The 23,830-nt window shown below is 36.5% G+C and overlaps 1 protein-coding gene across 1 annotated transcript in view; it reads left to right on the top strand.

Moving 5' to 3' along the window:
• LOC100726039 (ATP-dependent translocase ABCB1-like) overlaps nt 1-23,830 on the top strand; it is an 86,426-nt gene that overhangs the window by 27,978 nt on the left and 34,618 nt on the right. Inside the window, exons 7-15 of the mRNA XM_063250520.1 lie at nt 365-536; nt 1,820-1,944; nt 6,599-6,770; nt 13,087-13,200; nt 13,344-13,454; nt 13,641-13,766; nt 13,869-14,072; nt 14,346-14,516; nt 20,208-20,369. Coding sequence (XP_063106590.1) covers nt 365-536; nt 1,820-1,944; nt 6,599-6,770; nt 13,087-13,200; nt 13,344-13,454; nt 13,641-13,766; nt 13,869-14,072; nt 14,346-14,516; nt 20,208-20,369 — 1,357 coding nt within the window. The remainder of the gene's footprint in view (nt 1-364; nt 537-1,819; nt 1,945-6,598; nt 6,771-13,086; nt 13,201-13,343; nt 13,455-13,640; nt 13,767-13,868; nt 14,073-14,345; nt 14,517-20,207; nt 20,370-23,830) is intronic.

Here is a 23,830-nt window from a genome sequence, read left to right as displayed (position 1 = left end):
CTTTTGTCCTTAGTACGTAGGCAGTTATGAGGGGACCCACATGACTAGTGGTATTCAAGGAGGGGTTGGATTTGCCAGCAGTAAAGCAATAGTATAATGATTTCTGGGGAAATTTCTGGGCAATTTGAAATTTCTGAGTACTTTACTATACCATGTCCATTTCTGGGGGCCATAGTAGATACAGATTTCTGCTATTAGACAAAGTTCCTACTAGAAATTGTCTTCTTGCCAAATGAAATAGGCAAACAGAGAAAGACCATTGGTGTAAACTAATTTATCCTACTCTCAACAAAACTAAACTGAATTCAGGAAAAAAGTTCTGCATTTATAGTTGTTTACATTTTCTCTAACACTGTTCTTTTAGCGATGTCTCCAAAATTAATGAAGGAATTGGTGACAAAATTGGAATGTTCTTTCAATCACTGGCAACATTTTTGGCTGGTTTTATAATAGGATTCACATATGGTTGGAAGCTGACCCTTGTGATCTTAGCCATTAGCCCTGTTCTTGGACTGTCAGCTGGAATCGGGGCAAAGGTGGGTGAAGCCTGTGTTTTAACTCCTCCCTAAAACCCCATGGGAGGATTTTTGACTATTATAGTCTAGATGTTATAGTTCCTATTTCTATCTTTAGTTCAAAATCAGCAGGATAATCTCATCGACTCAATGAGTACCTCTCACATCAGGGCTTCATGTCTTTGGCTATGTGATTATTATGGAAAGGTATGAACAAGAAGAAAGTGGCTCTTACAACATATCTTCTGCCTGCACAAAGAGGACTTATGGAACCCTGGATATCCGTGTTCGAGAACAGACAGTGCATTAGCCATGCTGCAAGCAGAAAATGTTCAGTGAACAGCACATGTGTCCCATGCAATTAACATTTTTGACTTGAATGTTTTTAGTTTGGAGACACAGTTTTATTAGCATTGTAAATTTTTCTATTCATACACATTCCAAGCATTGTTATAAAAATAATTTAAGGAATATGCTTTTGTAAATCATTAGTCTTCAATTTTATCTCCCAATCATAGTAGTAGACCAGTAGAAGTTGGCCTTCCCCCTGATACACATGCCTCTCAGGATTTTGTAAAGCTTCTTTTCCCATTGTTGGTGGGTGTTGTATTCATTTTATAAACTGGTTTAAGGCAATATTGGGTATCTGGTGGACAGTATATAGTTTTGTTGGGTTCCACATAATTTAGAGATGACACCACAAATCCATATAGCAAAAAGATAGGAAAAACAGAAGGCTAACCAGAGCTAAGCCTAACACAAAAATAAATTAAGCTAGAAAATTTAGAAATTTTTGCGTTATTATCTGTTTCTTTTTTGTAAGAGTCTTTTTTGTCTGTGTTTTACACTCTGAGTAACTATTAAGATTATCACACACAATATATTAACAGTTCTTATTCTTTTATTCTCCCTAAGATAAATGCTTAGGAGTACAATTGTTGAATTATATAATATATAATGATTGTTTTCTATATTTTTATTGTTGTAGAGTGATACGTATTTTCTTTTCTGAAATTTAATGTCTCTCCAAAGTTCCAATTCTATTTATTGAGATGAGGATTCCCATGGTTTTCATCATGAGAAAAAGTGTAATCTATTAGGTATCTTTTCTATTGAAAAATAGTTTGAGATGATTTACACAGTGAATATATGTGCTAAATGTGGAACATCATGACCAAAAATAAGTAAGATAAACATTTTTTTCTTCATATGCCTTAATATATTTGTATATCTACATATTTTTGCATTATGTTAAAATTAACTTGTTAAAATGCCTAAATGATGTGAAATTGCATTCAAAACAGATACTGTCTTCATTTACTGATAAAGAACTCTTGTCATATGCAAAAGCTGGTGCAGTGGCTGAAGAAGTGTTGGCAGCCATAAGAACCGTGATTGCATTTGGAGGACAAAAGAAAGAACTTGAAAGGTTTGAGTTCCTTTTTAAAGTTACTAGAACTGCTAAATTCTGTGCCATCATATATGTCCTTCAGGTTGACATTGCTAATTATAAAAGGTTTTCTCCAATATAAATGCTTTCTAATAATTAGTGGTATATTGTAGCATTGCTAATATTCTGTAGAAGTTGCAAATGTTTTTGTTTAATGCAAATGTTTTGTTTTTTTATCTGCTGATACAAAAAAACTTTATGTAGTTTGCCAGCTGGACATTAACATGAAAGTAATTTTTAAGGCTAAAACGTATTTCACATCTCTTGATGAGTGTTTTGGCCTGTCAATCTAATTCTTGATATTTGAAGACTGGGTGATAACATTTTTCACAGTATCTATGGGATCATTTTAATCTGTGGACCATTTCTGTCCTTGCCCAAACTCCCATTTAGTCAAGATGTGCCCATGATTTGTAAGATAAAAATATAACTAAAAACATACTTTATAAAAGTTCAGAGTCTTTTTTATGAAGCAGTGTTAACTATAATGTTTATGATGTTCCCTTTTCTTAAATTTCTGAGAGTATAGACAATAACTTATTGAAATTCATAGCATTTATTAGATCCAGTAATTTTTCGGCATCAAGAAACTTTCTATAACATGTAACATACACCATGATAATGTATACTATATTGTTATAAACATAGGTTTTTTGCAAACAAAAAAATCTAAACTATTTGGTGTATACCATACATGATGTGATAAAGCCATAAAGAAAACAAGGAAATTTTTTTTATAAGTCAGATCACTTCTGGAAAGATGAGAAGTTGTGTGATGAAAATTGGATGCACAGCGAGGCCTCTCTAGGGCTTACTGGGGCTGTGTCTTAGCCACCCCCATGCCTACTTTAGTAGTTACCATAGAATTGTATTTAGCACTCTGCATGTGTTTGGAATCTTCATTTGTTTATATGATATATTTCATACCCTAAAATATAAATTGTGATAGCTAAGTTGGTAGCTTAGTTGTATGGCAGCAGCATCTGTGTTCTATTTAGATTCTTCCTAAGGTTTTTGCTGTTTCTCCAAAATTTTTCTCACTAACTCAGTGGGAAGTCTTACTTAATGACCACACCGACATCTCGCCACAGAAAGCCCATTGTCTCATGAGCTGAAATTGTAATGAGAGAAGAAAGGTACAGATAGGTCCAGAAAACATGTATGGAATATAATTGTTTGAATAAACATTATTTGGAGAAATAAAATACTTTTAAAAGAGTCAGAAGAATATTTAAAATGTTAAATTATAGTTTTGAAAAAATGACGGTGCTCTGATGAGGGTGAGGAGGGAAAATTTAAACATGGTGGCCAGGGAGGTCATTCTGGGGAAATATCACCTAGATTGGGGCCTGAGAGAAGAGAATAGGCCCCCTGGTGGGGGTGGGCAGAGAATGGATTAGAGGAAGCATTTTCACATAACCTAAGGTAGCAAAGACTCTGATGTTCTGGGAAATGTTATCAGGCTTGTGTAAATAGAGCTTACTCAAGGGAGAGGTGTTTAGGATGGGCCTTAACCAGAATGTGGGAATTTGTAGGTCATGATGAAAAGTTAAGAGTTTTACTCCAAAGGTGGGGAAGTGGCTTAAATAGAGGAATGGCCATTTCCCTGTCTGGAAAATCTCTAGGAAGTAGGTGAGATCAGTCAAAAGGTAGGTTCAGTGAGAGTAATGGCGGCCAGGACAGTGATCTGTTTGATAGGAATGATAGTAGCCTGACCTAGAGTAGAAGCTTCAGGTGGGTGTAGGAGTCACCTTTCAGGTTTAAATTTGGAAGCTGAATCTGTAAGATTATTCTTTGGTGAAACATAATTCTTCAGTTTGCTTTCCACTGTCTCCTCTGCACATACAAGCAAAGTCTTAGTTTCAATTTCCCTTAAAAAAATAACCAGGAGGAAGTTGACTCTCTGACTATAGGAATTTTACCAACATTATAAATGAATTTAATAGCCAGAATAGTTTTTTCTACTTAATTTAAAAAATATTTTTCTGTCCTCCATGTTTTGCCAATATGTTTGTATATTAGTATTGATTTCTTTGCTTAACTAAAATAGTTTTCAGAATAGTTGAGAAGAGTGATATTCATAAAACAGTGATATTTTGTTGTTTTACTTCAGTCCATTTTTGGAGTTCCCATTTTAATTTTTATTTTCATACTAAAGCTTCTAATGAATGTGTGATTTTCAAATCTTTTTATATGAGTGACATTTTTATTAAAAAGCAAGTCAGGAAGTCGGTTTAAAGGATTATTTGCTTATGTCTCTTTCCTTCTCTGTACCCTTTTCTTTTTTTAAATTAAATTTAATTTTTTATTTCAAAGGGAGTAAACAGAACAGTAAAATGAAGCAAAAGAAGTGATAGGACAGTAGAAAATCCACAATTGTTACTGTATTTCATATTGTCATCCTTTAAATAGTTGCTCAGACTCCCAGCACCATGCTTACAAAGTCAGTCAACAACAAAAATGTCAGGATGCTTCCGTATTTCACTTATTAGCATCTCAGATGGTGTTGTGTCCGACTGTTTGGGGTTGGGAGGCAGGAGGCCAAGACGGCTATCTTGCTGCTTCTCCCTGGCAGTAGGGCCTCAGCCCGCACACAGGGGTGCCGCACGGCTTCCTTAGTGCCTCTCCCCATTTATCTTTGATGGAATCTAAATAATTACCTCCTGTTACTGCATCTTCCTGTATAAACATTTCCTCTGGCTTCACAGGACAACATCGTATCAGTGAAATGCTTCGACGTTTGTCTTGGCAAGCACAACCGGTACTAGTACAAGGCAGAATATGATCAGAAACTCTGAAGTTCCTGATCAGTTGTGTACTATGTTCCTTATCTCAACTCCTACAGGAGGATACACGTGGGCATCTGCTCACACGCCTTTTACTGAAACATTTCTTAGTAATAGTCAAAGATGGAAAGTAGCAAGTTGGGGGCTTGTAAGTTCTGTTTATATTTCATTTTCAGTAGACAAGATTGCCACATAAATTTCACCTGATGTCCTTCTGTAACAGTGACAAAATAGCTGGTTTTTAAAAACATAACGGTAAAGGCCAGAAAATATGTGCTTACTTAAGTGGTAGTTTGAACTCTGCTGGAGAATTAATAACTTGGATATGCAAAAGGTTGATGGAATATTAATAGTTATATAGCTAATATATCAAAACTCCAAAATGTGAAATGTCTGTCAATTTACATTCTTTGGTGTCATCAATTTTGAGCTCCTCTGTTATAGGCAAGGTTCTAGATTCTTCAGGGAGTTTTGATTAAGAGAATAAAGGCAGATCCAAGGCTTAATTATAATCTTTCATACTTTTTTTTTTGGCACCGGAGATCAATCTGATGACCACACATTTGCAAGGCAGGCACTTATGTCGCTGAGCTAAATCCCCAGCCTAATCTTTTATATTTCTCTAATAATTTTACCCTTGTTGTACATTTGTAAAGTTTTCTTTTATCTGAACTCTAAACGATTATCTTATCTCTGTATGTCTCTTTTTGAGTAGGATGATCTGTTCCTTTTAAATAAAATTCAAGTTGCAGGACCTCTCCTTTATTTTAGCATTAGAAGTTCTCCACTCTTCTAAGGTTTAGCTCTTGAATTTTCATTTGAGAACTGAGTCATTAGAGCTGTAGAAATGTGCTGATAGGCACATCTTTCTACATACGTTGTTTCTTTCTAGTTTGTTTGGTGCTTGCTTGTGTTTGCTCCCTTTTGTGTAATTCATGTTTGCTCTAAAAACTCTTAATGGGTATTCTCTATTACTTTCATGCTATGATCTGGTTACAGGGCTGTAGAGGTGGTTGAAAGTTTTAGTTTTTCAGTCCTTGGAGCTACAAGAACTTGGGTGGCCCAGACCAAAAGGACGGAGCCCCTTGGTCCAGCATGGTCAGCCATGTGTGACAAAAGTTGGGAAGGCTATTTAGGCAGTGTTAAGAAAGGATAAAACAGAGGAATATTGATATGCATTATGGACTCTTTTATACCATCTAAGTCAAATACCTGTTCTAGGCAATACTTTTTGAAATAGATATCTGAGAAAATAAAAGCAATCACACAGTTCATTAAGAAAAACTATTACCTAGCAATTCAAAGCTCTGCAAATATAAGCTCACCGTGGGCCTTTCCAGCAGTCCCAGAGGGAAACGGGACAACAAGCAGACTGTCCCCAAAGTTTCCTTAAGGTTCAGAAGTTTCAGTGGCTTCCTTGTGTTTAACACTAACATTGTGTCACTATTTTATGATGAAAGAAAGAGGCATGGAGATTTTGAAGAGAAGGTAAGTTTGGAAGAGAAGATTTAGTTGCAGTCTCTGTATTCCCCTGTATACAACACAACACATGTTCCAGAAGTTTGCTGAATGTTGTGTCACTTATTTCACTCTTGCTGAGGTCAGTAAAGAAGTTTTCAAAAGACTTCCTCACAAATAACTTGCCCCCACTGAACCTTAGTTTACTCTTCTACTAGCAGAGAACAAGATAGTAATAATGTTGTAGTGTTGCTGTGTGACCAAAAGGAAAAAAACGCGTGTATACCAAGAGCCCAGAACATGGTCACTGATCAGTACTATCGTCCTCCATTGACATATTTTTCCTAAGATTTATAGGGATATGTGATAATTTTTGTTTTGTTTCCCAGGTATAATAAAAATTTAGAAGATGCTAAAAAACTTGGGATAAAGAAAGCTATCACAGCCAATGCGTCTATCGGAGCAGCTTTCTTCCTGATCTATGCGTCCTATGCTCTGGCCTTCTGGTATGGGACCACCTTGGTCCTCTCAAATGAATATACCATTGGACAAGTTCTCACTGTAAGTGACGTGTGGCTTATAAGTAGAAATGAGCCATTATTAATACCAGTGAAACCAACTGGAGTTGGCTTGACAGAAGAATATATTTTAAACAACTATTGAGCACTACGACAGACAGACATCATTAGGTTACACAGTAGGAAGGAAATAACAGTACATGTATCCAACGCTATAGCAGTTTTGTTGTTTTTCTTAAAGGTGTCTTGCAGAATTACTCCTTAAGTAAACAGCACTAACATTATTGATTTCTTCAGTGTAAACTTTGTTGATTCTTTTTTATAGTTTGATGCTAAGCACTCCATAGTGCTTGTGTATGTGTGTGTTTGAGGAAGGGTCTCACTGTGGGTTTCAGGCTGGCCTTGAACTTACTACATACCCCAGACTGACCTCAAACTCAGCAATCCTCCTGCCTCACCCTCCTTAATTAGATGAGATCCCAGTTACTGATTCTGGGAAGTGTTTCCCATGCAGTTTGACTTTGTTCACAAACTCTCTACCTGCTCCTATATCGTCAAGATTTCTACCTACTTTTCCTTCCAGCAGATTTAGTGTCTCTGTTTAATATTAGATGTTTGATCCATTTTGACTTTAGTTTAGTGCATGGTGGTAGACATGGATCTAGTTTTAGTTTTCAGCATATGGAAAGCCAGTTTTTCCAGCACCACTTATTAAAGAGCTATCTTTCTTCCAGTGTATATGTTTGGCCCCTTTGTCAAACATAAGGTGGCAAAGTGTGTTTGTAGTTGTGATTGTATCTTCCAATCTACCCCATTAATCTTCAGGTCTGTTTTTATTCCAGTACCATGCAGATTTTATCACAATAGCTTAATATAAATTCAAGTCAAGGATTGTGATGCCTCCTGCCTTAGCTTTGTTGCCCAGAATTGTCTTTGCTATTCTAGATGTCTTCAGGTTCCACATGAATTTTAGGGATGATTTCTCTAGATCTGTGAGGTATGCAAATAGTATTTTGATTGGGATTGCATTAACAAATTTGGGAGAATGGCCATTTTCATAATGTTTGTTCTTCCTATCTATGAACGTTGAATATTTTTTCATTTTCTGAAATCCTCTTTGATTTCCTGTTTTCAGTGGAATGCAGTTTTATGGAATATATATTTTACTTCCTTTGTTAGATTGATTCCTATGTATTTCATTTTTTGGATGTTATTCTGAAGAATGTGGCTTCACTTATTTCTCTCTCCATGAGATTGTTGTTACAGGACTGCTATTGATTTCTGAGTGTTGACCTTGTATCCAGCTACATTACTCAATTTGGTTAGTACGTCTAGGAGACTTTCAGTGGAGTTTTGGGGATCTTCTATGTAGAGTATCTTATCATCTGCAAATAATGATGATTTAACATCTTCCTTTCCTATTCTTATTCCTGTTATTTCTCTTTCTTGTCTAGTTGCTCTGACTAATGTTTCCAGTACTATATTGAATAAGAGTGATGATAATGAACATCCTTGTCTTGTCCTTTAGGTTGAAAGTTTTCAGTTTTTGCCATCTAGTAAAATATTGGCTGTTAGTTTGTCATAGATGGTTTGTATTAATTGGAGGCAGAGACCATCAATTCCAATTTTCTGTATTTTTTTAATCATGAATGAGTGTTGGATTTTGTTGCAAACTTTTTCTGCATCTATTGAGATGATCATGTGGTTCATGCCCTTGGCTCTGTTGGTATGTTGTATTACATTTATTGATTTACATATTGCGAACCATCCACTGCATTCCTGGCATGAATCCCACTTGATCACGGTGCATAATCTTCTTAATGACTTGTTGCATTCTATTCGCCAGAATTTTATTGAGGATTTTTGCATCTATGTTCATTAGGGAGACTGGCTTGTAATTTTCTTTTTTGGTTGGGTCTTTCTCTGGTTTTGGTATTAGAGTAATACTTGCTTCCAACAATTAGTTAGGGAGAATGTCTTCCCTTTCTATTTTATTGAACAATTTGAGGAATGTTGGCAGTAAGTGTTCCTTGAATTTCTTGTACAGTTCAGCAGTGAATCCATCAGGACCTGGGCTTTTTTTTGTTGGTACATTTTCAATTTCATTAACTGAAATTGGGTTATTTAGCAGTTTCACATCTTCTTGATTCTGCTTTGGTAATTCATATCTCTAGAAATCTGTCCATTTCTTCTGTGTTATTGAACCTATGAGAGTAAACGTTTTCTAAGTAGCTATTGATGATCTTTTGTATTTCCACAGGGTCTATAGTGATTTCACCTTTTCCTTTTCTTATTGTGTGGATTTGAATTTTTTCCTCTCTCTTTTTGACAAGGTTAGCTAGGGTTTTATCAATTTTTTTGTTTTTTTAAAGAACCAACTCTTCAATTCACTAATTCTTTGTGTTGTTTTCTAGTTTCAATTGCATTAATTTCTGCTCTGATCTGTATAATTTCCCCCTTCTTTGGGCTTCAAGTTCACTTGCTCTTTTTATAGAAGTTTGAGATGTAGCATTAGTTTGTTTATTTGTGTTCATTCAATTTTGAGTTTAGTGCAACAAATTTCCCTCTAAGTGCTATAAATTTCCTCTGAGGACGGCTTTCATTGTGTCCCACAGGTTCTGGTAAGTTGTATATGCATTTTCATTTGATTGTATATGCTGTTTAATTTCTTCTGTCACCCGTTGGTTGTTTAAGAGAGTATTATTTAGTTTCCATGTGTTTATGGTCTGCTTGTGGGTTTTTTGTAGTTAATTTCCAGTTTTGTCACACTATGGTCAGATAATATGCATGGAATTATTTCAGTTCTTTTGCATTTACTTAAGCATGTTCTGTGTAGTATATGATCTATTTTAGAGAATGATCTGTGGGTAGCTGAGAAAAATGTGTATCCTGATGTTGATGGGTGGAATACTCAGTACACATTGACCAGGTCCATTTGTTCACAAGTTTGATGATTTTTTGTTTGGTTGATCTGTCTCTTTGTGACAACAGTATATTAAGGTCCCCTGTTGTAACTGTATTGCTGTTTATTTGATTTCTTATGTCTATTAAAATTTGTCTTACATAGTTGGGTGTGCCATATTTGGCACATATACATTTATGATTGTAATCTCTTCCTCTTCAAATTGTCCCCTATCAAGTTTGTAGTGCCCTCCTTTATCTATTTTGATCATTCTTGGTTTGAAATTTACATTGTCTGCTAAAAAAATAGCTGCCCCTGCTTTTTTCTAGGTTCCTGTTGCATGAACTGTTTTTTTCCATCCTTTGACTTTCAGTCTGTGGATTTCCTTTAGAATTAAATGTGTTTCTTTTACACAGCATATTGTTGCATTTTGTTTCTTAATCCACTCTGCCAGTCTGTTTCTTTTTATTGGTGAGTTGAGACCATTTATGTCATTTATAACTGATATGTACAGCCTCATTACTGTCATGTTATCTTTCTATTGTTGGTTTGCTACTTTTTCTGTTTAATTGTTGGCCCTGCTTAGTGGCTTCCTTTTGTTGTTGTTCGTGGGATTGTATTTATCTTTGTCTCTTAAATGTCTTTCAGTACTCTTTGTTGTGTTGGTTTGATGGTCATGAATTTCATCAGTTGTTCTTTGTCATACAAGTATCTTATTTCTCCATCAGTTTTCAAAGATAGTTTTGCAAGGTACAAATTGGGTTGAAAGTTGTTTTCTTTTCTTTCAGGACCTGAAATACTTAATTCCAAAGTATTTGGAGGTTTGTGTTGACTTGAAGGTTTGTGTTGAGAAGTCTGCTATGACTCTGACAGGTTTTCCTTCATAGGTGATCTGTTTCTTTTCTCTGACAGCTTTTAGTATTCTGTTCTTGTGCTGAATTTTTTATCCTACTTATACATCTGGGTGAAGATTTATTTTGGTTATGGTTAATTAGGGTTCTGTATGCCTCACTGTATATCAGATTCTCTTCTGATGTTTGGAAAATTTTCTGCTCTTATTTCTGTAACTAGTTTTCAGATGTCATTTGTGGTGACCCCTGCTTTTTTGTTGTTATGAGTATTACATTGTTTTTCTTTGCATCATCTAGCACCTATTGAATTGTTTCCTGGTTCCTTGTTATTTTTAAGAGATCTTTATTTTCATGATCACAAGTTTCTATCATGTCTGTCATGGTTTATGTCTGTATCCCCCAGGCCTCATGAGTTTGTATTGTGTATTTGTGATTGGTTCATTGTCTAGTACTTGGATTGATGGTGTCAGTGCTCCACCCACGTAAGGGTGGAGCCAGGATGTGATGTAATGGCAGGAAGAAGGTGTGTCTTGCTCTTTTGCCAGTTCCTGCTTGCTGTTTGCAGCCACCATGAACTGGGCCCAGCCATGCCAGCCTGCCTTGGAGCCAACTGAGTACAGATTAAAACTTCCAAAAACTGTAAGAAATAAACCTTTCCTTTCCCAACTTTGGGCTTCAGGTATTTTGTCTCAGCGACGAGTAAAAAGTAACTAAGACAATGTCTTTAAGATCTGAGAGTTCAGCTTCATTCAAGTAGTTCTGCCAGTTTTGATGGAATTTTTAATTTCCTAAAAATTCCTTTGTATCTGTTTCATGCATTCTAATTCTGTCTTATATTGTTTATTCACAGTTTCCATCATTTTCTTATGTTCCTCAATTTTTTATGTAGATCTTTATGCAACATTTCCTTCATAATGTTTAGCATTTCATTTTTTACCTGAAAGATTATTTCTGGTCTGATTTCCTCTATATAAAGCAATTCCTTTTCATAGAGTTGCTTCTTTACTTCAGTTGCTGTCATTTCAGAACATTCAGTTATGTGATTTCCAGTGTCTTCCATTTTAGCATCTTTTGGCATTTTTCTCACTGAGCTGGAGGACTGGGACTGCATCTTGTTCTTTCTTTTTGACATTTTCCTCTGAGATCCATATGGTTGGCCAGCCACCCTCCTGATGGATTACACTAGAATGTTGTACTGGGCAGAGTTTCAATCCTCCATATCCCCATGGCAAGCCAGGACAAACCCCCAAGCTATGGCACTGGAGACTTGTGCTCTGTTACCTGTGAGGCTGGCTTGGCATTCCCTGATGTACTTGCACTGGGTTGCTCTGGGGCTTTGGGTTGGGTGGAGTGTGTTGCTGGGACCTAGGACCTGGCTGAGTAGAGTTCAGAAGCTCTGCTACCCAGGTGGCTAGCAGGGACCCATCCCTAGAGTATGTCACCGGGTCTTAGCACCTGGCTGGGTGGATTTCAGAATGGACCTCTGCGACCAAGGCAGCTAGCAAGGATGCACCCCCAGAACATGGCACTGGGGCCTTACATCTTACTGGGTGGAGTTCAGAAGCTCAGGGACCCAGGCAGCTAGGTGGAACCCGCCCCCTCTGAGTGAGTGTGGCAGTGCCAGGGCCTTGCATCTGGCTGAGAGGAGTTTTGAGCCTCTGAAGTGTACAGCTAACTGGAGCACATCCCCTGGGGTATGGTGCTAGGGCCTTACTCCTGGCTGCGTGAGTTTGGAGCCTACAGAAACCACCCTGTAGCTAGCAGGACTGCACCCCTAACCTATGGATCTGGGGCCTTGTGCTCTGATGGGCAGAGTTCAAATTCTCCATGACCAGCTAAGCTGGTTGCTCCTTGATGGGTGGCTCTGAGCTCTGGGCTGGGCTGGGCTCAGTACTTTGTGACCTGTGAGGCTGGTGAGGTGTCCCCGATGGATTGTGCTGGAATGCTGGGCTGGGCTGGGCAAAGCTCAGATCTTCTAACATTAATGCACCTCCCAGAGTGTGATACCGAGGCTTTGTCCCTGGCTGGGTGGAATTCAGAACCTCCGGGACCCAGGCAGCTAGGCAGAGTGCTAAATTAAAATTCTTAACCATTGAAAAAATACAAAAATATTCTGTGGTCAAATAGAACTTAAATTGTCATTTCACTAGGCAAATAAGACTAATTCTGCATGGGGGCCAGGGATTTAGCTCAGCAGCATAAGTGTCTGCCTTGCAAGCAGGCAGTTGTGAGTTCGATCCCCGGTACCAATAAAAAGGAAAAAGACAAAAAAAAAAAAAAGACTAATTCTGCATGATAAACATACTAAATAAAAGTATTTGTACTGTTTTCTTTTGAGGAATAATACTTGAATATAATATGATGTTTTGATATATGTATAAAATGCAGAATGATTAAATCTAGTTCATTGGCACCTATCATCTCACCTGACATTTTACAATGATACATTTGAAATTTAGTCTCATTTAAAAATTTAACAAATTTTAGTATCTACTACGCTTATATTGCCTGCCATTTTAAAATGGAATTAGTCATGTTGACAAAAACATGAAGTATGGAAAAAATTAGAGTAGGCAGTACATAACTAATTTTTCTTACTTCCTCAGGTCTTCTTCTCAGTATTAATCGGGGCTTTTAGTGTGGGACAGGCATCTCCACAGATTGAAGCATTTGCAAATGCAAGAGGAGCAGCTTATGAAATTTTCAGAATAATAGATAATGTAAGTCCGAACCAGCCAATTTACTTACCCAACTAAAAATTTTCTAGTGAAGAGTCAATTTTGTTGTCACTTTATTTCCACAGCCTGTCACTAGGAAGTGTTTATTGTAACCTCATCCTTTCTTAACATTTTATTTTCTTTAGGAGCCTGGCATCAACAGCTTCTCAAATGATGGACATAAACCAGACAATATTAAGGGAAATTTGGAATTCAGAAATGTTCACTTCAGTTACCCATCTAGAAAAGAAGCTATCGTAAGTGATAAATCATTAACTAATGGTTTAGCGAGCTGTTGGAGGGTTTTGAACACTTACCTTAAGTGTAAAAACAGAAAAAAATGCATGTTTATTTAAGCCTACTACGACACTCTCAGTTCATATACATATTGTGTGCTGTGTGCTGCGTGTGTATTAAAGTTTATCTCTCACTGGCCACCCCAGGTCTTGAAAGGACTCAACTTAACGGTGCAGAGTGGGCAGACAGTGGCTCTGGTTGGAAATAGCGGCTGTGGGAAAAGCACAACGGTGCAACTAATACAGAGGCTTTACGACCCCAGCGAGGGTGTGGTGAGCTCAATGCCTGGCCCTTGACAGTTACTATCGTAGATCCTGCTCATGTTATGGTCCCAACCACAAGTGTGTGAAGGTTACACTTGTTTTTCATTTTAGATCAGTATTGATGGTCAGGACATCAGGACCCTAAATGTAAGATATCTGCGGGAAATTATTGGTGTGGTGAGTCAGGAACCTGTGCTGTTTGCCACCACAATAGCTGAAAACATCCGCTATGGTCGTGAAAATGTCACCATGGATGAGATTGAGAAAGCTATCAAGGAAGCCAATGCTTATGATTTCATCATGAAACTGCCTCATGTGAGTGGTTCCTGTCCTCTGTTCAGTAGTACAAAGCATCATGGCACTCTGGCCCAGTGCAGTGCATAGGAAGATAGGAATAGAAGTCAAGATTACATTGGATTTCAAAGCTCTGCAACTATCAAACTAGGTATAGATAAACATATTTAAAACTTGGAGTTATTGCTGAGTTTAAATAACTAGATTGCAGTGCCTGTGAGATTTGGTGGTTTATTGGATTACTTCCCAACTTTAAATTCTTTGCTCAGTCCTTTTATGATTTCTCTGTTGCAGAAATTTGACACTCTGGTTGGAGAGAGAGGGGCCCAACTGAGTGGTGGACAGAAACAGAGAATTGCTATTGCACGTGCGCTGGTGCGAAACCCCAAGATCCTGCTTCTGGATGAGGCCACATCAGCCTTGGACACAGAAAGCGAAGCAGTGGTTCAAGTGGCTCTGGATAAGGTTTGTGAGTCGCAGAACTGGTTCATGAGTGCAGTGAAATTCCACTGTTAATTTCTTCTTTTTTAAAAAATTCTCACCTGTCCTGAAAAGGAGGGATATTTCATTTTTCCCCCAATTTTATTTTTTTATTAGTACATGTTTGCAATACTTGCAGTTTAGTCATTTTGGGGAGCAGGTACAAGTACATAATGCAGCTGTGTCTCTGTTTAATACCATTCCCCTTCCCTCCCACTCCCTCCTCTTCTAAATCCCCTTTCCCCATTTTCATTCTTGACATGTTTGCAGTACATAATGATTACATTTCCTATGGGGAGTTTGGACATACAAATCCTATATTTTATTTCTTTTTTCATCCCATTTTCTTCTCTTTGTTCCCTCTCTCCTCTATCTCTTGTCCTCTTCCAATTTGCAAAAATATCTTTCTTCTTATTTCTTAATATCTTTTATTTTGTCCTTTAGTTACATTTTGGGTGTCTCACATAAGACAAACCATGTGATACTTAAATCTGTGTGTTTGATTTGTTTCATTTAACATCATGATCTCAGACTTCATTTTTCCTACAAATGACATATGTATTTCCTTCTTTATGGCAGAATAGTACTCCATTGTGTGTAAATATCACATTTTTAAAATCCACTTATCAGTTGATGGCTATAGAGACTTAGCTATTACGAATTTTGCTTCTGTAAATATGAGTGTTCATGTAACGTTGTAATCTGAAGCCTTTAACTCTTTCAGGAAGATAACTAGCAGGGCAATAGCTGGGTCAGGTAGAATGTCTACTTTAAGTTTTCTGAGGAATTTCCATACTGATTTCCACAACGATGGTACTAGTTTACCATCCCACTCACAGTGTAGTGGGCTCTCTTTCCCCCACAGCTTTGCTAGCACTTATTATTATTTGAATTGCTGATGATATCAGTTCTTTCTGAACTAAGATGGACTCGGAGCATCTTTAATTTGAATTTCTCTAATGGACAGAGATGCTGAACATTTTTGTGAATTTGTTGGTCATTTGCACTTCTTCTGAAAAGTGTGTGTTCATTTCAGTTGCCTATGTTTTCATTGGGTTTTTTATTTTGGGAAGTTAATTTTTTTGAGTTCTTTATATATTCTAGATATTTACCTGACCAAGGACTGGCTGGCAAAAATTATTCCCATTCTGCAGGTTGTCTTTTTACTCTATTGATTATTTCTGTGAAGAAGCTTTTTAATTTTTTTAAATTTTATTTTAAAGGGAAAAAATAAAAACAATGAAACAGAATTTCAAAACAAGATAATATCTTGTATTCTGAGCAACTGCTTTGAAGATAACAATACACAATGTATTAACCATTGAAGCTTTTTAATTTGATATGGTTCCATTTGCTGACTCTTGTTATCTTTTGTGCAGTTGGGGTTCTGTCTAGAAAATCATTGCTTACACCTACGTCTTCAAGAATTTTACCTATTTTATTTTCTAGCAGAATGAAGTGTTTCTGTTTTAACATTTAAACTTTTGAGCAATTTTGACTTTAGTAGACAGTAAGATATGAGTCTAGATTAAATCATCTGCATGTAGATATCCAGTTTTCACAGAACCATTTATTAAGAGGCAGTCTTTCTTGCAGTATACATTTTAGGCTCTTTCATCCAAGGACAAATATTAAGTATGCTTGGGATTGCTGCTATGTCCTCTGTTCTGTGCCACATGTGTGTTTTAGTGACTATTCCATGGTGATTTTGTCCCTGTAATCTTCTTGTAGTATAATTGAAGTTCAAGTATTGTGGTTCCTTACATCTTTGTCTTTTTATTTTATTTTATTTTATTTTAAAGAAGATAAACCCAAGGAAAATAAAACAATAAGATCAATCAAAACGGACAAGTATAAGTGATACAAGGCTTCAAAACATTACATAATTAACAATAGTTAACAAAATGCCTCTTGTTGTCTTCAAAATAGCTACAGATACTTTGGACATAGTAAAAATCAAATAGAACAGAATAGAATAGAAACAATACAAACAAAATAATGAATGCAATAAAGGACTTCAAAACAAGACAATAGTAAATTCAAAATGGTTACCATAATACATCTTGCTGCCTTTGAAGTAGCTGCCCATGCCATTGAATATAACAAAATCAAACAAAACAAAACAAAGAATAAAACCCAACTCCCCAAAACAATGAAAACAGTATAGGACTTCCAAAACAAGACAGTAGGGAATCAATAGGGCCACCACTCTCAGAAGATTCCTCCTAGATGCCACACTGTGTACCACTGTCCTCTGAACAGATGATCAGACCACTGGCCCTAGACCTGCAAGGTCAGTGAAACACCAAAACACCACAAGCATCAATTTGCATTTCACCTCAATAGCTATCTTTGCAGCCTGTGTTGCTCTGAATCAGCTGGGTGTGTAGAGGGGAGCAGGTGGGACTGGTTCTTGTTTGCCAGCCCGCCCAGTGAAAGGGGCTGGGGTGGGCCAACCCCACCCGGCCCCTGATGGTGGCCCACACCTGGCTCTGGTTTGCAGTGAGTTTGCAGTCCACAAATAGTGCTGACTCAAGGGAGAGACTTGGGTCTGCCTGTCCCTCTGCTGGGACACCCGGGCATGGCGCTGGTTCCCAGAGAAGGGGGCTTGCCTCTTGACAAGGCCTTGTTCTCTGTGCCCTCTGCAGCCTGTGAATGGTGCCTTACATCTTTGCCTTGTTGCCTAGACTGCCCTTGCTGTTCTAGGTCCCTTCTAGTTCTGCATGAATGATAGAAAATGTAGCCACTTTAACAAATGGTGCTAGGAAAGCTGATCTCCCACATGTGGAAGAATGACCCGAGATCTATCTCTCTCCCTGTACTAAAATTAAAGTGGATCAAAGATATAGGTATAAATACAGAAACACTGAATCTGCTGGAAGAAAATATTGGTAAAACTCTTGAATACATAGGCATAGGCAAGAACTTTTCCCCACAGAGCCTCAATTTCATAAGAAATAGCACAAATCAACAAAATTATATCAAATTAAGATGTTTCTGCTTTGCAAAAGGAACAACTAATGCAATAAAGAGGCAACCCATAGAATGGGAAAAAATTTTGCCAGCCATTCCCTGAAAAGTATTGTAAACCTAAATATCGAGTTCAGTCATCCAAGTATTGTAATCCTCTAATTTTCCTCACAATCCAAAAAGTTATATTTGTAATCCCACTGAGACATTATTGGAATCCTAGCAAGTTAATTCTAATCTACCACCACCAATGCAACCACGGCAAGAGTAAAGACACCAAGACATGTTCCAAGTTAAGAGCAACCAAGGGGTCCTAAGTCTAATCCTTGTGAGGATGTGCAGACAAAGGCCTTGATCCTAGGCCTCTCCCAGCATTTATTATCTTGTGAAGAAAGGGGGGTAGTTTGGGATGAGTGATAGTGAGGATGTCTGGGACTACGGAATAACTTGAGCTGGCTGGCCAGGTGCCAGGTTGGCATCTCTGTAATTTGCAGAGATAAAGTTATGCAGAAGGATCAATTTACAGTTAACCCAATTAAGGTAGCAGTGGAATTGTTTTGGGGGGCTTCAGTTTTTGATATGCAAACTCTTGTGCCCTGGGGAGTCATAGCCTCTTATCTTGAGGCTCTTACCCATTTGACATTCCCAGAGCTATTTACTCTAACTTCTGACCAGCTCAATCCTGTATTGTGGAGAGCACCATGTGAGGAAACAGGACTGTCTGATGGCTATAGACTTTGCACATTAGCACCTCAGCTAGCCTGATTTGCAATGCACAGAGCCAGTAGAAGAGAGAAGGAAATACCCTAGCCAGCCTTTTACTTATCAGTATAAGGAAATGTGTCCCTAATAATCAAAGTCACAGCAATTGTTTTGGATTCAAAGTGAGTCACTGGAGTTGTCTCCCACAGAGAAGAACATTATCTAGGACTCAAAAATATTAGACTCCCTCCAAATGAAAAACAAAACAAAACAAATCTGGTCAAAATATATGCAATTGAAATGAATAGGCAATGAAGTAGGAAATGAAGTAAAAATAGCCAATAGGTACACGAAAGCGTTTTTGGCATCTTAGGCCATTTGAGAAATGCAAATCAAATAATACTGATATTCCATCTTAGTCCTGAAAGAAAGGCTATTATGAACTCAAAAAACAGGAAATGGTGGCAAGGCTGTAGGGTAAAAGAACCCTTCCATGTTGTTGGAGGGAATATGAACCAGTATAATCACTGAGGAGAAATCAATATGGAAGGTCTTCAGAAAACTAAAATCAGAAATTTCCTTTTGACCCAACTATACCTCTTCTGGGCTTCTTGCCAAAAGTTAAAGGCATCAGATTTCAGCAATACATTCACACACATGTTTCTAGCAGTACAGTTCATAATAGCTAAATCTTAAAAGTGGCCTATATGCCCAATAACGGATGAATGGATAATGAAAGTGATATATAACTCAGCCATAAATAAAGATAAGACTGTAATGCTAAGTGAAATATATCAGACAGACATGGTTAAATGTCATGTAGTTGCTTTTCTATGAGAAAAGTGTAAACAATTTAGAGAACAAAATAAAAGGTAAGTGACAGGAAAAAGGGAAATAGATCTTTTGGAGATGTGAAGGGGAGCTAGGGAATGAGGGAGAGGGAAAACGGGTTCTAAAAAGGATGGGTTATACATATATATCAGCATGAATGTATCTATTGTGTTCTATGAACATGTGCTAATAAAGCAAATTTTAAAAGACGTTAAAATACATGAGACCAAGAGTAATGATACTGAATAAAGAAATAAAAAATGCATAATTACAGGATATTTCTGTGATAGCTCAGACCCCGGAATAAAACCCAAGGAAGCAAGAAATTAAAATTTGGGGAGCAAAGGCTTTATTTTAGGCCAGGCCTGGTGTCACAGTCTCCAGGAGCCAATTTGGAGACTGCGCGCCTTACAGCTAGAAAGGTTGGGTTTTAAAGCTGAAAGCCACAGGAATGTTGTAATTCCTGACACAGATAGCATCTGGGCTTTATAGAACTTGGAGAATATGAAACGTTTGAGAAATATATTTTATTCAAATATAATTGTTTAAGAATTTGTGATAATTCAGACTTACTCTGGACTAATCTTATTATCATTCAAACAAGAATTTGATAATCTGGGAAACTTTGAAAATACTGGAAAATGAAAATGAAATGGAAAATGCCTTAAATATACTGTACAAACTAAGTGAACATTACATAGTTTTGTAGTGGTAACATGTAAATAAAAAGTTAATCAAGGGTTTTTACATGATGCGATAAAAATGTGTATGTGCTAAAAGAAAAAATATTAAATTTGTATCAAAGTAAGTTCTTAAATTCTCACTTGAAATTACTTATGTTGTCTCAATTTCCTGTATTTTGTGACCAGTTTTTGCCCCTTTTATAACTTTAGAATAATAAAACTGTGCACTTTATAAAACCCCTTTATTATTTGTCTTGATCATACAATTTGTCCTGTGAGACAGAATGTTACGATTCTTAAGGCTGATTATTAGCTGATAAATAAGAGTATAACACATTGATTACACATTTATTGACATTAGATACTGTTTTCCATAGCTTTGCTGGTTTTACAATGTCTGGACCATTGCATATAGCAATATAAGTTGAACATAAGAGCTTTATACATGGAATTGTTAATGGATTCATAAGTTCTGTTTTTCTTTCCTTAGGCCCGAGAAGGCAGAACCACAATTGTGATAGCTCATCGCTTGTCCACAGTTCGGAATGCTGATGTCATTGCTGGATTTGAAGATGGAGTCATTGTAGAAAAAGGAAATCATGATGAACTCATGAAAGAGAAGGGTGTTTACTACAATCTCGTCACAATGCAGGTTTGGTCGATCTCTGAATATACAATGGATTATTTCAGTGATAGGCTGACATCCTGTTTAATGCTAACAATAGATGGTATGTGACTTACGTTGAAAAGCAAGGAAAAATAATTAGAGAATTCAGCATCAGACCAGCATTTTATATACTTTTTCTTGAAAAGATTTGTGTTAAATAAAGATGATTAAAATATATTTTAACGAGTTCAGAAGTACTCGGTACAGTAGTAACCTCTAGCAATGTGTCTACTCTACTTTTCAGTAGTGGGTAATCTGAATTGAAATGTTGTAAGTAGAAAATGCACAAGAGGGTGTGAAGAGTTTGTTGCAAGAAATGCAAAATACTCAAGGATTTCTAACATTGATTACATATTGAAATGATAATATTGGATGTCAATAACATCTTGGGGATATTAGGTTAAATAAAATGTGTAACTAAAATTGACTTTATTTGGAAACCAATCTTTGATAAAATGGGAACCTGGAAAAAGGCAGGGAAATTATTCTGTTTGCAGGCAGTATGAACTTCAAAAATGATTGAAAGACATAAAGAAGACTGCTACATACTTGATAGGGGAAAAATACAAGAGGAAGAAATAACAACCATAAATATGTATGCACCAAATATGGAAGTACCCAACTATAGAAGACAAATACTATCAGACATGAAAAATCAAGTAAACAATAGCACAATTGTAATGGGGTACGATAATATTCCACTGCACAAAGAGATAGGTTAACTAGACAAAAAATCAGCAAAGAAATAAAAGAATTGAACCAACCTTGTAAACACATGGACTTAGTAGACTTTAACACAGTGTTCCATCCAATGGCATATACACATTTTTCTCAATTGCACATGGAACATTCACTAAAATAGACCATATACTAACCTACATACAAAACTACAAAACTCCATAAGCATATGGAAATTAAATAACATCCTCTTGAACAACTAATGGGTTATAGATGAATTTAAAAAAGAAATTAAGCATTATCTACAGTCAAACAAAAATTAAAATATAACAGAAACTGTAGGACACAAAGCAGTCAGGAAATTTTACAGCAGTGAATTCTTACATCAGGAAAACAGAATGAGCACAAATAAACAACCTAATACTCCACATAAAGCTTCTAGAAAAAGAAGAACAAATCAAACCCAATGCCCATACAAAGAAGGAAATTATAAAAATCAGAGCAGAAATTAATGCAATTGAGACTAAGAAAACAATATAAAGAATTAATGAGTTGAAGAGTTGGTTCTTTGAAAAAATGAACAAAATTGATAAACCCTAGCCAACCTTATCAAAAAAGGAAAGAAAAAGACTTAAATTCATTGAGGAATGAAATTGTTGCAGAGCCTGTGGAAGTCTGGATGATCATCAATACCTATTTCAAAAATCTTTATGTGCACAGAATACAAAACACAGAAGAAGTGGACAGATTTCTAGAAACATGAATTACCAAAGCTGAATCAAGAAGATACAGAAATTCTGAATAACCCAATATCAGTTAATGAAATTGAAAACAATAAAAAACTTACCAACAAAGAAAAGCCAAGGTCCTGATGGATTCACAGCTGAATGCTACTAGAAATTTGGGGAAGATTTAATGCCAATACTCCTCAAACTCTTCAATGAAATTGAAAGGGAAGCAATTCTCCCTAACTCATTCCTAGAGACAAGTATTACTCTGATAACAAAACCAGAGAAAGACCCAACAAAAAAAAGAGAACAGACCAATTTCTCTAATGAACATAAGTGCAAAAATTCTCAATAAGATACTAGCAAAAGAATGCATCAAATCGTCAAGAAGATTATACTAAATGGGATTCATCCCAAAAATGGAGGGATTGTTCAACATACATAAAGCAATAAACATGATATACTGTATCAACAGAGCCAAGACAAAAACCACATGATCATCTCAAAAGATGCAGAAAAAGCTTTTGATGAAATCTAACATTCATTAAAAAATCCTACATAAAATCAGAATAGATGGTCTTTTATCTCAGTCTGGTAAAAGCCATCTGTGACAAACCAACAGTCAACATGGTCAAAAACTGAAACCTTTCAATCTAAAAATCAGAGCAAGACTAGAATGCCCACTATCACCACTCCTACTCAGTGTAATTCTGGGAATATTAGCCAGAGTGGTTAAACAAGAGAGAAAAATAAAAGGAATAAAGATAGGAAAGGAAGAAGTTAAATCATCATTATTTGCAGACGACATGATACTCTACATAGAAGACCCCAAAAACCCCACCAAAAGATTTGTAGAGTTAACCAAATTCAGTATGTAGCTGAATACAAGGTTAACACTCAAAAATCAATAGCATTCCTGTATGCAAACAACAAAACTCACACAGAGTAATAAGTAAAACCACATCCTTCACAACAGCATTCAAAAAAATAAGGTACTTAGGAATCAACCTAACAGGAAGTAAAAGATCTCTACATTAAAAATTACAGTACTATAAAAGGAGATCAAATAGAATATAAGGAAATGGATATTCCTTGGACATGAATAGAAAGAACCAACATTTTGAAAATGGCTATACTTCCAAAAGTGTTATACAGATTAAATGCAATTCTTATTAAAATACCATTAATATATACCTCACATATCTAGAGAAAGCATCCCTAAAATTCAATTGAAAACAGAAGTGTCCTAGAATAGTAAAAAGGCAATCCTGGGCAACAAAAGCAAGGCATATGGCATTATAATCCCTGATTTGAAATTACACTACGAATCTGCTATGACAAAATCAGCTTGGTACTGGCAAAAAACAGACCTAAGGATCAATGGAATAGATTAGAATATACAGACACAACTACAGACACTCAGCCACCTTGCCTTTGACAGAGAGGCCAAACATGTACACTGAAAGAGCCTCTTTAATAAGTGGTGCTGGCAAAACTGGCTTTCCACATGCCCTCAAACTAGACCCATGTCTATCTCTGTGCATTAAATTAAAGTCAAAATGGATAAAGATCTAAATATTAAAAAAGAAACACTAAATATACTGGAAGAGAATGTAGGTAAAAATCTTGAATATGTAAGTCGAGGCAAAGTGTGCATGAGCAAAACCAAACTTCATAAGAGGTACTTTGAAACATCAACTAGGATGTCATCTTTTTTTATTATATTTTTTTGTCGTTTTGAGACAGATGGATGCAGTTCTCTATGCAGTTCAGGCTGCCCTTGAGCTCACTTTGTAGTCCAGTCTGGTCTTGAACTCACAACCATCTTCCTGCCTCAGCACAGGCCTGAGCCACCACGCCTGGATTAGGATCTCATCTTATTAAAAAGTTTTACACATCAAAAGAAATCACCAATAGAATGAAAATGAAATCCACAGATTGGGAAAAAATTTTAGCCAACTATCCCTCAAAGGACTTAGATCTAGAAGATAACAAAGAATTTTTAAAAATCAGGCCCCTCAATTTCAAAGACTCAATCCA

The sequence above is a fragment of the Cavia porcellus genome, unplaced genomic scaffold, assembly GCF_034190915.1.
Source record: "Cavia porcellus strain 051 isolate PalLab524CR breed Dunkin Hartley unplaced genomic scaffold, mCavPor4.1 scaffold_6, whole genome shotgun sequence".
Lineage (NCBI taxonomy): Eukaryota > Metazoa > Chordata > Mammalia > Rodentia > Caviidae > Cavia > Cavia porcellus.
The sequence above is the reverse complement of the archived record's forward strand: the minus strand, read 5'-3'. Positions and strand labels throughout refer to the sequence as shown.